Genomic DNA, 16,184 nt, shown 5'->3' with positions numbered 1-16,184 from the left:
CTCACGTTGAGCTCATATTGGCCTGTGCCTTCTATGTCCTTGTTCTCTTATTCTGATTTTCTGTCTCAAACTTAAATATTGATGCTGCTTTGAAGAAAAGGGTGTTAGGGTTATCCCATGAGGATAACCATGCTCTCTCTTGCAAAAAACCTTCATCCATCCATCTAAAAAAAAAAACACCATCAAAACTCTTCCACACATGTTGTTTTAGGGGTTCAGTCTTTTATGACTGCTGCCATCTTTGATATATTCAGAAAAATATTACTGTATCCTCAGCATATTAATAACCTCCTCGCATCGACACCCTTACCGTATTTCAACACCAGTTAGAACTGGTGGCATGGACATTTGTATCATCACAGGAAACCTCTACAGACGTGTCCTTTTCATAAGCATGTCACATGGAGAAATATCGCATCCACACAACTACCTCTGAGGCCACTAGGGGGCGCTAGTCTAGAAAACCAAGTACGAGGAACAGTTACTGATTGTCTAACTGACTGAATGCTATGCATGACTCAATCTGCACGTTCTCTTTTCTCACTCTGTTGCTCTTCACGACGCCTGTCCATCCAGCATTCACTGACTTGCTGCCATTTTGACATTCCAGCTCGTTGCCCTTTAACTGCTCTCTTAGGTTTTGGAACTGTCGTTAAAAATTAAACAAACGATGAAAGCAATAAACAAAATGCTAACCCTATGAAGTCTTCCAATGACAATTGATGTAGCTACTGGTTGATGAAATATGGCGCTTCTTATTTTCTAATATAATGCACACCTTTATTTGATCTTTTAAAGAGATACAGAAATGTGTATCTGATTGATTAGGATAGAATTAGCTCACTTGACTAATTTCTTAATTTATTTGTTTCAATAAAGCTCTTTGGACTGAATGTGGACTTAAGTATTTTCTGTCTTTTATACATTTTTCAACATGTTTGACATTTTCAGCGTGAAAGACATCTTTGACGGGTTGAAATCAGGTGGCAAAATTAAATATGTATGGAATACATGGGATTTTTGTTTGTAAAATGATTTATATAGTTAATATACAAAATATGTATTACATTTATCAGGAATGTGGAGGCATTCAAAGGCTAAAATTGACTTTTCTAAACTCAAACATTAAATGAAAGATAGACCAAACTCATGGTCTCATGCTCAACGGTTTCAAGATACATTTTCTTATCTTATCTTACTAACATTAAACTGGAGCACACTGTTTAAAGTATTATCACTAGACAATAGGAGAACAAAAAACTGCTCAAAATTGTCCATAGAGGCAGGCAGAGAGTCATTTTAGGTTATTTAAAAAACATTTATTGACATACTTATTAATAGGACAAAAAAAAACGTTGCATCTCTGTAAACTGGGAATTTGTAATGTACACTGCCACTTGGTTCTGGTTTGCTCTTTATGACATATTTAAATCAAATTCCTCACAAACAGTAAAGGAGAAAATATGAAATAATTATTTAATTTTCAGCACATGCTATGAGATCATGTGCGTGTTGATACACATGACCACAAGTTCTACAGGACAATGTTTACAGTTCTTTGCTGTCACAGTGTGAAGCTTCCCACACCGTAACAATGGTGGAACAAAGTCACGTGTCGTTTGTAGGGGTCCACAATCAAATACGCAAACGTCTGCTCCTCTTCTCGTCTTCCGGGGACCGCTCGCCCTGACTCATCCTTCAGAGGATATATATTACAATGTTTGAAAATGGAGGAAAACATCCAGTTAGACATGTTGTTAAACACCCATACACTGGTATGCCTACAACAGACACTCAACCAGTCACTTACGTAGGCACAGACTTTAAGGACTGTTGAGACAACACTGATCTTCTTAGTCTCTGGATCCCTCTGGACACTAAAAAGTAGAATAACATTATTAGATCATGAAATAACTAACAATAGAACCTGATCCATATCTGTTTAAAAGTGGAGTCAGCGTTCTACAGAATCGCTGACTCTATCTTTAAGTGTTGAAACTTTTGGACAGTATGAATTCCAGCAATCCCAATCCGCCCACCTGATCAGGTCTTTGTACATGTGCTTTGTGGTGCTGATGTAAGGATCAACGGTGTCTTCGTACTGACACAGCTCTCCTCCAAGACACAGGTGCTTGAAGAGGCGAAACAGAAACTCTCCTCGCCCCTCTCTCCCAACCACATAGTAGTGCTCGGAGTCCTCGTCATGCAACATCTGGAGGATCAGAAGAAGAGTTGCACGTCACCCCATGTCAAAATCAAACAGATAGACGGATAGCCTACAAACGGACAGACACAGAGTTGAATTGGAAAAGAGTGAGCGACCTGTCTGAGCTCATCATAGTCGGGGTAGACGTCATGAAAGCATTTAACTACATGTCCAGAGGGCCTCAGGATCCCACAGCTGTAGATTGGGTCAAACAGCTCCATGGAGACCTTGGTGCACGGCACTGGCTCCACATCAACACGAACCACCGGCTTGTCTGCAACACACACACACACACACAAAAACACACCACCGTGATTGGACTGCAAATATTGTTCAGCAGATCAATTTTCCTAAGAATAGTGATGAAAGGCTTTTTCATGGGAGACATGACATACCGAGGGGCACCCAGGCTCCGGCCTCAGTCTTTCCCGACAGACTGGATACCACATCAGGATCTCTGAAGAAACACTGCAAACACAGCCTGACATCATTCAAACATGATTGAACACATGAAAGAGCATTATCAAAACAGACAACCAGACATTGTTTTGTTTTTTCATGAGATTGATGAGCTTCTTCCTTTTAGCATCAAAATCCAAATTGTCTCTTACAAAATATGAACCAAGTGTGATTTCCAAGTGTAAGAGAAAACGTGAAATACATCCATCACAATGGTGGGATAGAGAATGATTAAAGCATCACTTTCAGTTTCCCAACGTCTGCTCTTTAAGAGTCTGTGGTAATGCTTTAGTTACTGTAGTATTATGGTGGCCCTTACCAGTGCAAACGTGTCACTATTGTAAGGTTGAAAACACTGGTCAAAGCTGTAAGACTGAGCTGAAATCCTCCCCAGCATGGACCTGAAATCAACACACATCCATAGAGTAGGCCTAGACGGCAATCGACAACAACTTTAACAAAATTTAAACTTTTGCCATTAGCTTAAATTCTCTAGTCACCATTTCATAAACAGAGCTAAAGTGTCTTTGTCCTGTAGGAAGGAGAGCTTCTTGGAGGGAAGTTGAGTGAAAGAAAAGGTTTGCTCGAAGTCGCATTTATCTCCTGCCATATTTACTCTGTCTTCGGTTCTTATTTCTTATAGCTTATAAAAAAAAACAGAAAAGACTCGCTCGTGCTCAAACACAAGTCGCAAGTTTGTAAGCGTCTACTGGCCAATCGGCGACAGGTGTGCCCGCTGACAGCCTATCAGCGTCTGTTCTCGTTGATTTTCTGTCTCCACGAATTGATAACGGAGTGGTTCGTCACCTTTTTTTCGCCCATCTCTGAAGATTCGTGTACTTGTTGCCTAGACAACGAATTTGCTAATAGCCTAAAGCTAGCTACGACGTCATTTTAAACAAAAGCTTCATTTGTACTCGTTATTTAATTTTGCTTTGTTGGTGTCCTGTTTTTTAATCACAAGTCTGCTTATTTAACTTGCTTACAGTTTAACGAGTCGCCTCCATCTACCAGTTAACGTGGTGTAGACATGTCCTCGCACAGCCACCAGAGGGCAACATTTGCCTGCTTTAGAACCACATAGACACACTCAATTTGCTGGATGTAGGCCTACTGTAGGCTGCACTGTTATATATTGTTTTTAGTTCACTCATATTTCCATGCTGCACCGTCCCCAGGATGATCCTATTGATCCTTTAGCTTCTCTTTCATGCAGCAGGGCTTGTGTCTTAATGTGAATGAACGGCTCGTTTTTAAATGTCCTGTCAAAGACAATCAGCTGTGCTTGTGCTAGGTCATAGGCTGCCATCATGGAAAGAATCCTATTATGGATGTGGGCAGAAAAGTTTGAACACTTTCATCAAGACTGAGCAAACCCTATGTGCTGATGAAGACAGTCAAAAGAACAAAAGCACTTAATCTTCTCTCAGCCTTGCATCTGTTAATAGTGCGTAGGCCTATGGCTACACCTGCTAAGAACTTTACAATACATAGGCCGATATTATTATTTTTTGTCTCCGATTATCTCAACGCTTGTGTTAGCCTATTATTATTATGTTTTTTTATATAGGCCTACATGTCGCATTGTTGATGGGAGCCTGAGACTCATGAAATTCATCTAGGCCTACAACAGCTGCTCCTGTAATTGTTGTGTAAATAAACATAGTTTACCTTACTTTGTATCGGTATAATGTGCATTGGTTTTGATAACTGTAGTGCCCTGAGGTGAAGCACAAAAGTGTCTCTGCAGGTTTTTGACCGACCCCCTTTTGCTTAAGATACAAAATGTTCTCTTGTAAATTTGGTTCAATCTGGCAGGAACACCTGAGCATCAGAAACCAAAAGGGCAACGTCCCTTTTTACACCAACCTTACATTTGATAGATAAGGGGTTCTTCTTACACCACATCTAAAGGACACTGTGTCTTTCGGAAGCATCTCTCCACTTAAGGCTATGAATACTGCTGTGCTTGTGTTTACTCTATTACAACCTAAATTCTAACTGGTAACTGAAAATATTTGTATTCATCCTAGCTAAAACACTAATTTCATTGCCAACATTCCAGGATGGGTTGAAGATGTAGGATCCTTTTGAAGCACATTCCAGTGTAGGACGCCCAGACCCTGATAGTCCCCAAGAGTAGAGCCCAGAATATTCGGTGGGGGACGCCTTGAAGTTCTGATAACGTAACCATATTGTGATGTCTCTTTACTTCCTTTTCCTTTTAGTCTGAAGAATGAATTAATTCCTGGTAAAACCTTAACTGCATGTCAAGCAAAGTAAGATTTATTAAGCCTAGCCTGACAAGCATCTGGAGTCTGCAGTCAAACAGGTAGCATGAATGAAGTTGCATATCGCAGATCAATGGTGACCTTTATTTAAAATTTAGATAATAAAGATAATGGATAATGGGTTCAAAAATAAAATGTGTGATTTTGACATTCTAAAATGTTTTTAAACATGTCACTTCTGCAGTGGTCAACGTGTAATTGCTTTTTATTTCCAAGGCTGTTATGTAATTATATAATATTTCATTTTTAAAATCAACAATAAGGCTGTTTCTTGTCATTTAAATTAGTTAAGGTTGCAGTTGCAGATGTCCAAATGCACTTTTATCTCTGTTGTGCCTAGCAGAATTGTTAAAAAGTATTATGATGTACTGTAAGAATAATAAACAATGTGTGAATCCATTAGCCATGAGTTTATTATTAGACCGTCCTCAAATACTGATGACAGGAGTTATTGAAAGCAGACAGCCTTGGATAATTTAGTGTCTAGACGGTGACATGTCTAACGCAGAGACATCATGATTGGCCAAAGACTGGGGCCAGATCCAGCTGTGATAGCACCAAACAAGGGTTTGAGGGAGTGAGAAAATTGTGCCAAATTGATGTTTTGATACTGCACAGTCAGGGTGTGCTGAGTAAAGTCAGAAAAAACAAAAGTGTAATAGCCAGTGTCTTCTGATTGCGATGTAGAAATTACACTTGATTCTTACTCATTAGATCTATCAAAATCAAGATAAAAGTTGGCCAACCTTGGCGGGCGAGAAGATGTAACACCTGAGGAATGTTTGGAGGTGATTGCTGTATGTGATCATGTGTTTCCATGACAGCTGTACAGATTCAATACAAAAAAATGAACCTTTTCCAAATGCTGACAGTTGTCATGTTCAGAAAGCAGCCTGCACTAGTTTCTGTCTGGGTGGATATCTTCCATGGAAACAAACAGGCAATCCGATTATGCTTGGTTAAGATTTAATTAAAACCTATTTATTTGTTGGTGTTTTAGATACTCAGATTCTCAAAAAAACACTGCATATCAACAGTCAAATATTATAATACTCAATCTTTAAAAGAAGATTGGTTTCCACATGGAGAGGATGAAAAGGTGCAGCTAAAGGACATTAACATGAGCAAAGCTGCGGTTGACGTTAAAACCCTTTTGAATTATTTCGCTAAATTTAGCTATCATCAGCAAAGATTTCTCATGTGACTGAGAATGGACTGAATCCTCTTCTCCTGCATCTCTGCCATCGCTCCACTCAGACCAGAAGCCGGAGATTACGGTCACATACATGAACATCCAGATGTTTATCCATAATCACCTGTGCAGGTTGAAGGAGCTGTGGGTTTTGCATTAACAGTGGGATAGTCGGAAGAAAGATAAACAAAAAGAGAGTGGGAAGAGAGAGAGAGTCAAGGACAGGCACACTGAGCGATATATAACAATATTTAGTTCTCTCAGGTGGAGAAGGTACGGTGGCGCTGAGCATTCACCAAATAAAAAAAAGTTTCACAGCTAATGTAGCCGTTAGCACACTCAGGATCTCGTAATTACGAGAAAAGATCTCGTAATTACGAGATAAGGATCGCCCCTCTCATTCATCAATAACGATGGTTGGCTGGCTGCTCGTAATTACGAGATCCTTATCTCGTAATTACGAGATACTTATCGTATATTACGAGATACTGAGTGTGCTAACGGCTACATTAGCTGTGAAACTTTTTTTTATTTGGTGAATGCTCAGCGCCACCGTAAGAAGGCCTGTGACAAGCAATTGATGGCGTTTCCAGGCCCGGGATGACATGATCTGATCTGAACTCTGTCAATGCAGGCTGCGTCTTCCAATTCCCAGATGCCCCTCAAACAATTAGGAGGCTTTAACCTGGCTCCGGTTCAAGGACCATTTTTAAGCCATGCATCATCTTCAAGGGGTCAACCTAAAGTGTTTGTTGCGTTTTTTTTCTGCCCCCCTCTTTCTCGTCTTAAAATATGAAGTTGAGTTGCAGTGCACTTTTGTGTACGCGATCTCTAAACTTTCTATTTCTTTTCCCTGACGCCTTTGTAGATGAAAAAGGTAACATTATGCAATGTTTGAGTATCAGTTGAGATTACATTTTACAGCATGGAATTTATGAACCTTTGTTTGACTGTACACAGATGTACAAAGTACACATATTATATAATGCTGTTATTGAGAAAGAGGCTTGGAGAACAATGGGAAGATCCTGCTGGAATATTTTGATAGTGAATGAATCATAACCATAATGAAACTTTTCCAAATGATGTCATCAGGTAATTGAACTTTCGAACTGAGTTTCTTTTTACTGTCTTCTGGGTTACAAGCTTTGATTCCCAAAGCGAGCTTGATTAGTTTCAGTCCCTCTGCGCTCTAATCCTGTGTTAGTTTTGCTAGTGATGCAGTAGAGTCCATGGTTTCAAAAATAAATACTGGAGTCCCAAACATATTAAACTTCTGTTAAGTCAACACTTTTGCTTGTGCTTCACTTGGAAATGACAACGCTGTCAAAATATTTATTTGGACAAGCTGAGAGAATAGCTACATGGCAAAACTTGGATCGTGTTGGATCTCCCAATTTGGAGATTTTAATGTGAAGGACTACAATATCAAAACGCGGAAAATAGGGATGTTTGCCTTTGGTCATTTAAATGAGATACATGTTTTTTTAAAGGAATTTTAACTGTGGACATTTTTTATATTATTTGTATGTCTTTTATTGTTTTATCGCTATATTTTTGTGTATTTTTCTGTACTTTTATAAAAATCAATACTGCTATACAAAACATTTCTTTGTGATTGTGATCCCTTAAAATAAACCAATGTCTGTGTCTCCTCACCTTATGGTTTTATGGCGATATTGTGGATATACAGTATAGTCGCAGACAGTTTTTGGAAAAAAGTGATCTTTCTTTATCAAATAGTTACTTTTGAAGCACTTTATTGGAAGGAACACATTTTTTGCCAGTCCTTTTGCTGTAATCACCTGAAGTTACCTCTCAGATTTCACTTAGGGACCTCGCAGAGGGATTCCGACCACGGGTTTTATAACCACTGCTATAGTGTGTGCATGTAAATACAGGAAGCAGATGAAACAAGAAATGTGAACATCAGAAATCAAAGCTACCTTGTTATGTCTTCCTCCGAGCACACTCTCTTCTTTTATTTTCCTTTGTTTATTAATCCCCCCTTCCTCACACTGTGCGATAGTGTATCTGAGATATTCTGGGAATCCCGGAGGAGCCATGTAGGGACACGCCAGGGAGGAGGAATATGGTGGAGCGGCAGCAGAGACAAGAGAGCAGGAATGGGAAGAGGGCCACAGGTAGAAAGAGTGTCAAGATAAGACCCTCACTGATGTGACTGTCTCCTCGTGATAATATCTGTCTGCTCAGTGTCTCCTCCCCACACCGGGCCTCTTACACCTAACCTTTATTGATGGATAACAGTAGCTGTCATCAGTTAGAGATGGTCTTGGGGGGATCACTGTTGATGGTCTAGGATCAGTGTTATGGTTTTAGAGACAATGAGGTTTGAGCTCTACAGAGGTCTTAGGTCAGAACCATTACATGTAGACGCCAATGCAGAGTTCGGACTTAAAGCTGTTTTGTAGCATTTAAAAAAAAGGGTCTGCTCCCAGAAATACACAAAAAACTAAAACAAAGAACCCCCTAAAAACAAATATATTCTTCTCTCACACGTGCTATCCATCACATGTTTTTTTGGACATTGGCTGAGGTTGGGAAATGTTTATTTTTCCTCACCTCAATATAGCAGTGATTAATGTAATGCCAACAGCAACAATTTTTTTTTATCATAGAGACTGTAGCCTATACTGTACAGTCAGCAGCCACTGAGATCTAGCAACCTTAGAAAAACGCTGTATGTTTGCTTCCACATTCCAGTCGTCACAAGGTCGACTGTTTTGTCCATGAGCTCCGAGGTCTCTGCTCTAGGGGAGATATAAAATTGCGGAAATCTGCATAAATAAAATCACATCTGCAAATCACCTTAGCTACCTCAATGGATCCAGTATGTAAAAACGTCAGTCTTCTAAATTGGACTCTATCTTTATTTACACATATTAGATTGTACTGGGGTAAAACCTCAAATACTTTAATGATTTCTGCAGTTGTCCACATACTTTTATAGGTTTTGCTTTAAAAGAAATGAACAAATCACTTAGAGAGACTTTGTTTCTATTAGCACTATGTTGTAGCAACTATCCCAAAAGAGTCCAAACATCTACTGTACAAGAGTAAAGTGCATATTAGTTGGTGATTTTCTTAAAGTCCAAATACATTTTCTTAAAGTCCAAATACATTTCCAGATGATGAGCCCTTTGAATTTAAGATTGTTGAAAAATATGAAGTTAATTTTGGATAAAAGCAACTGCTGAGTGAATGCGTCTTGTTTCTGTGCGCCTCAGCCTGCCTATATGATATAATATGACAATGAAAAGAGAAGCAGGGACGGATGATGAAGTGCTGTAGTTTGTAAACTCGTTAATAGATTCTAGCCTATTTGGCAACGTTAATGGAATACTTCACCCATATGGAACCAGCGTTCTATCATTATAAAATAACTATTATAATATAATGAATGAGGTTTTTCTTCCCTCAGTCTTCCCTTAGTCTTCCCTTGGCCCAGCTGTCCTGTTAATCCTAACCCTTACCCCGGAATTCCACTGGCTGCGGGTGCGGTGTCCAACGTTTTTTCTTCCGTGCGCTCACGTCCGGCAATACCCACCGGCTCCGTTTTCAAACCAGCACGGCCAGCTCCGCTGAACTGCTGGGGTCGCGAGAACGAGGAGTTCCCGCGGCAATAAAAGTGACGGGCGATCGCTCTTGATAATATGATTCTCCTATACGGTATGTACACAACAACGAACTCACGGAAGGTTATTGTTCCCATCCGAACTAGTAAAAGAACAGTGGACATGCTTGTATGTGTCACTGTTTTGAGAATGTCACCTGCAGTGAACACCGAGTGTCTTATTTTGAAAATTAACCGGAGGTTTTATTGTTTTGTCGGTTGTTTGTTCCTGTCTATCTCGATGTGTTCTGTGCTAAATTGATGCGGTGAGCTCCGGCATCGGGCAGAAATAGAAGCAGTGCGTATTTCACCGGAGAGCTGGAGCAGCAGCGGAGCAGAGAGACGGCGCAGCGGCCGTGGTGGAAACTCACCCACTGACTGCTCTTAATTGTATTTTTGTTTCTGCCGTGCTGGAGCGGAGAAGGACCGGAGACGCAGCCGGTGGAATTCGGCCTTTACTGTGATGTCACAAGAAGGAAACTGTAGGGTTAGACAGTGAGACCATAAAACACTCTTTCTGCCTTTTCTCAGGCTAAGATGATCCGATTTAATTTTTTTTTTGCACATTTATACTAAATAGGATCTCTGAGTTCAATACACCTTCATATTCCAACCGGTGAAGTAGGCCTTTAAGTGCATTTCGTATCAGCAACAGTTTCCATTTATATTGTTATATCAGTCTTGATGACTCTCTCGCCCTCTTGACATTCTATGAGACAAACCAAACAAAACACTCTCCTTGTCCTATACTCAGCTCCACAACTCTTCTATTTGGCCAGTTTCTGTCAGGTTCTCCATGGCAACGGTTGGTGTACAGCTGCCTGACACTCGATGTTCTGCAGGCGTCAAGGAATTTCAAGTGTTTGCCAGACTTTTGTCGCCCGAGACCGGGACAATCTTGCTACTGTGACACTGAATGGCATAATGCTGCTCCCTTCTGCCCCTGGAAGAAACACAGCAACACATGCACACACTTTTTTTTTTTTTTTTTTTTTTTTCAAACTTTTATTTGAATGATTTTACAATTTTTTTTTTACATACGGAAAAAAAAAAACCACACACACTCTTCCTGTAGGCATTGAGACCCTCAACTTTCCCCATTGTGTCCGAAAAACAAACCCACCAAAGCCTGAGAGAAGATTGTAAACAACTTGCTGGACTGAGAGAGGAGTGGGTGAAAAGAGATAAGGGAGGAAGCAAAGATCAAATTAGAGAATGCCTGATATCGGCCTAAAATAACACCCAGCAAGCCCCTTTAAATAGTCTTAATTTACCAGCGTAAACAAAGAAAGCAAATTGTTCCAGAACCACGAGATGTTTTTTAAAGTCTTGAATCCCCAGTGGAGAGCAGTGGATGGCTTGTGTAACCGTTGTGCGAGTTGGATAAACAGATGATAAACACAGGAGAGGTGAGGAGCGCTGCTGATGCTGCCGCCCCCTGAGCCTAACCGCTGGCCCTCCGAACTCCAGCCCGCTCCAAACAAAATAAAACTCCTCTTCAGGGCCAAACCTATTTCCACTTTATTTGTGGAAAATAAACCTGTGTTAAAGTCACGCTGTCATGAGTCATTCCACTTATCACTGGATAGGGTCGGACATTTGTCAGATAAAGTCTATGTAGTGTGACTCAGCACTTTTAGACACCAACATGAGACGCTAACATGCCTGAAGTCTTTGTCATCTATAATGAACATTTTTGTTCTTCTGTGGGAATTTCTGACTTCATAGAAGGCTACCATGTTTGCTTTTACACCACACCCACATGGAATAGCCTAGATGCCTAGTCACAGCATCAAAGTGAAATATGTCTGCATATCTTCACGAAATTGGCGAGTGACATAGTCTACACAGGCTAGCTACTGTAGCTGGCGAGGCCAACAGCTAACACACTTGCACTAGTGAGTCACAATAACTCTCCAAACTTCTTTGTGTTTTTTCTGTACTGGCTCATTTGATTCCCAATACTGGCATTTTATTTTCAGTATTGTATATAATTTCATTTAATAAAAAATAGTTTTGGTAGAAAAACGAGGGCTGTGTCTGAAATCAGTCCCTATTTTCACGTTACAATAACTTTCTAATAACTTCCTGAAAACCATTCCTCCTTTGTGAGACATTTCATACTCTGACAGAGAGGGGTGAAATTTAAGTGGATGTAGCGTCATTGCTAAAAAAAAGAAGAAAAAAAGCTACATAAGCATCCTTCAATTTCCTCTCTAGCTCAAAGGTCAGCACAGTCAAGACAGTTATTGGTCAGTTCAACCAAGTTGAATTCAATGTGGATATGTTACACAGACCTTAGTGATTCAATTCAAATTAATGGATTTTGCATAACATTTTGTCCAACACAGCCTTTAAAGAGGTCTATAGAAAAGGCCTGGTGGATGGGCTGATGCCCTATTAGGACAGAGATGAGTAGGCCTACCTTCAGTGAACGGATGGGTGAATGGATGGATGAGTGACAGGTATTGAGCGAGGGTATTAAGACCACCACGGTCAGGCTGGGTCAGTCCCTGTGGGGATGGAGGGATGGATGGACAGAGGAGGATTAGCACCACCTGAGGCCTCCTCTTGGCTTTTTGTTGTTGGTGAAAAGATGACATCATAGGCAAGGGAGCGGGTATGTATTAGAGGGAGAGTTTCTTTTCACCGAACGGATTCACATCTCAAATCAGGCCAGATCCTCATAAAAGTGTTTCCTTCACTGTCCACATTTCCTCCCTTTGGAAGTCAAAGAATCCTTTTCCCCAAAATGAGTCTTTCAATTACATTTCATTGTTGTTGTTATGTATGACGTGGTGATTTCAAAACATTTTCCATAAACTGAACCTGCAACATTTTAGCATGTGACTTGCATGGAAACACCTCTCACATGAGATGTGTGTGCAGCTGAAATAACACAACATGATCAAAGCAACAAGCCTCGGCATGCCACATATAGTAATTTTGTGGCAACAAAATGTTGGAGGTCTCTACTTAATAGGACACCTGCAGGCACTGACGTTGTGCCGTTAAATTCAAAGTAATACAATATCAACAAGGATCTTTTTGAGTGATTTATAGTGACTGTATTAGATGGTTCGAGATCTGACGAGGGCTAAGGAGGGCAGCGTTTGATGAGAGGCTCACCATTTACTTGACTTTGTGTGTGTGTGTGTGTGTGTGTGTGTGTGTGAGAGAGAGAGAGACAATGATAGAGAGAGAGTTATTTTCTGTATGGTTAAAAATTGTCATGCTGGGGTCTATAGTGTTTTTAGGTAGTAAACCTTCATTTGGTGTGAGGTTTATCCCTATAATTCTATATGAAAGTAGTAACATGATTGTCAATAAATATTTTATTGTTAATCATCAACAATTTATGATAAATACATTACTACATTACTATGTAGTCCTGGAAAACACCAAAAATGGGATGCAAGGTGATTTAATTAGAAACATCTTTATAACTAGTGATGTCAATAAGCATAAAATAAAAATGAATTCTTATGAAGTCAGCATTTTACAGCAAGATAGACATGACTAACTGGCACACACTGCTTACAACACTTTTGAGCTTGTAATTCGTGAATCTGATCAAGCAGAACTTGAGTTATTTTTTTTTGCTGATGTGAATGAGATTATTTTGGCGATTCAGTTTTTTCCTATGTGTGAATGATTCAGGATCTGTCACTTCCCAGTCAGCGATGGTCAATCTGCATTTCGGTGGTTTCACAATCAATATGATTTGGACTTGACAGACGCGCAGACATGAGGGATGCCAAGTTGGTAGACAGACTGACCTTTACATTCTGACATACATGCTGAGCAGTCGTTTTTTTCATCTTGTGACAGTGAATGTGTTTGACATTGTTGAAAAACTGTAGAAAAGAGCTTTGTCCAGGTGTAAATGCAAAATTCTTCACCATAGATAATACTTTCTGTTTGCGTTTGTTTGCAACTGTGTCAACAAAAAAAGTTTTTATGTTCAGGTGATTGGCAAAGGCATTAGCAAGTTAACTTTTAATATTATATGTAATTTCTTGTCCTTGTAATACAATGTCTGCATTCATTGTCTGACCTTTTTTTTACATACTCATTACTCACAGCACTCAGTTAATCATGATCTCGGTGAAATACTGAACAATTCTAAAATGACTTTCTTTAGCATAAGAATTTCCCATCCCTGCATTCAAAGAAAAAGTAAAAAGAAAAAAAAAGTCTTTATCTTGGTCATTTCTGCAGAACAAAAGCAAATGCAGATCCCTTTACAGGGCTTGTGTTTTCTCAACATGGAAAGGAATCTGAGCCAGAAACTGACCTGAACAAGTGGATTATATACAGAGAAAGGGGGCAGGTATATGGATGTATCTCGTATTCTGCTCCATTAACTTGTTTATGTACCGGTTACTCTGTTTGAGCCTCCGGAGACAAAAGCACATTCACTGCTTTTGTCAAAAACAAAACTGTTAAGTGCCATAGCTGCAGCTGCAGAAAAGAGAGAACAAACAGTACAATGAAATTCTGAATTTACTCCAAATGTCTGTGCTTGCCATCAACACTAAACTGTGGGTGTTTTCCAACACACCTGCTGCAAACGTCCCGAAAACATCTAGAAGGATCGTGGATGCCACGTGTCTGCCGTCAGCACGCCCATTCTTGTTTACTATCAGCTGCACTCATCCTGCGTGTTCCTGGAATAGGAAATGCACCAGAGGGAAAGAGCCCTGGATGTATGTCCACTCCTCCATGGGGTCAGGAGAGCAGCGTTCCACCCCGACACAGTGCAGCTGGGATTCCCGGCCTCGCTGCGTAGCACCACTGTGGAGGGCTGTGATGCAATGCAATGGCCGGGATAAAAGGGAGGGATTGTTCTCTGTATGACTGTGTGTGTATGTGTTTGGCCCACGCCATGAGTCTGTCAAGTCCAATCTCAAACCTTGATACATTTCCTCATTAGACACATTTAAAGCCCTTTGATACAAATGCAGACACATTTGAGTGTTTTAGTACATTGCCGTACCCCAGGGTGCACCCGCTGATAATCTGTTGTATATGTATAGGCTCTATTGTTACCATGTGTGTCCTCAGCCTCCACAGTTCAGTCTATTTTCGGGAAATGACCTCACTAACAGAAGCACTGCTGATCTGACAGCCATTTCCTTTTTTTTGTTGCTGCCCAAAGAATCAACTGTCAACTGTTAAACATCTGGAGGACTTGTGAAAGGCCTGAGTCACATGCGGGCCGAGCGTATCGAATGTACACACAACACACCGCCTACAGACCTTGTGAAACATATCCATGGTGATTTACGGCCCTTGTCATCAATGATGAGCTGGAAATGAATCACACGCATGCACTCCTTTGTCTGGTGACAGAACTTTTCTGATTCAGGGGTCTTTTAGGGTTTCACACCTTCTCCTTCAGATGGCTACAATTAACCTCTTGTGCATTTACCGTCAATAAGGCATCACACCAATGGTCTTCTATACATGACTCATTTTCTGCCAGTAGCGGTACAAAACAAAACATTCCTCACATGTTAGTACATCTGGATCAATCTTCACTGGAGGTAAACAACATGCAGTAAAACCATGCAAAAATGATTTGGGAAGGTGTGGACAATAAAACACCGTAAACATAGCTTAGAGCTCCTTTCTTCAGCAGGTATGAGGTTGTGTAAGAGAGCCATAATCATAATGTTGTATGAAAGGCAATCTTGTTGGCCGGAGGTGTCTCATCTTTGCTCACGTTACTGACAGGAACTGTCTGAGAGTGTTTCATTCTGTCATGTAAATCAGAGACGCAGTTTTACTGTAAATCTTGGTACGCACTAGCTCAGGCTGGACAAACGATTATGACGCGTTAACGTCTACGAATGCTCCAACCATTCGTTTAGGGAGAATACCAAGCACCAATAGTTTTAAATTCAGTTTGACTACAAAAATACAATTACAATAAGGGAGATGATGCATTTGCATGCAAATAATGTGATCTTAATAAGTTACCGTGGGTTTTGATCCCATTTAGCTTGAATTTTTTTGTAGTATGCAAGTATACAAAGTAAATCATGCGGTTTGGTTGTCTTTGTAGTTGGGCCCTTGTTATTCTTGGGTGAGCTAAGATTCTTCAAATTTGTTAAACAAAGATACAATACTTAAAAATCAACATTTGAAGAGCAAAACCAGCAGACTACCCAACCTACAGACTTCTTTGCATTTAGATTTAACAATTATTTTCTTTTCTTATCTGGGTGATTTGGAAACCATTGGACCACATTAGTATTGGCTGATACTGATCCATGATCAATTAACTAGGCAGACCAGTCAGAGGATACTTCCCGTTTTAAGCAAATGTTCTGCAAGTTCTATTTAAATGAGAGAAAATTCAACATGCTGACATTTAAATACATTTGTGTGGGCATG

The 16,184-nt window shown here is 40.1% G+C and overlaps 1 protein-coding gene across 1 annotated transcript; it reads right to left on the bottom strand.

The window, feature by feature from the left end:
* Positions 1 to 1,564: 1,564 nt before the first annotated feature.
* Positions 1,565 to 3,275, bottom strand: cfap300 (cilia and flagella associated protein 300; the record flags this gene model as incomplete). Its single annotated transcript, XM_080045252.1, has 7 exons — positions 1,565 to 1,696; positions 1,811 to 1,877; positions 2,040 to 2,212; positions 2,323 to 2,480; positions 2,602 to 2,674; positions 2,985 to 3,066; positions 3,166 to 3,275. 7 exons carry the CDS (start codon positions 3,273 to 3,275, stop codon positions 1,565 to 1,567), a joined length of 795 nt encoding a protein of 264 aa, XP_079901378.1.
* Positions 3,276 to 16,184: the final 12,909 nt, after the last annotated feature.

Source organism: Ammodytes marinus, assembly GCF_949987685.1.
Source record: "Ammodytes marinus genome assembly, chromosome: 17".
NCBI classification, from domain to species: Eukaryota; Metazoa; Chordata; class Actinopteri; order Uranoscopiformes; family Ammodytidae; genus Ammodytes; species Ammodytes marinus.
This window is presented reverse-complemented; position numbering and strand designations above follow the sequence as displayed.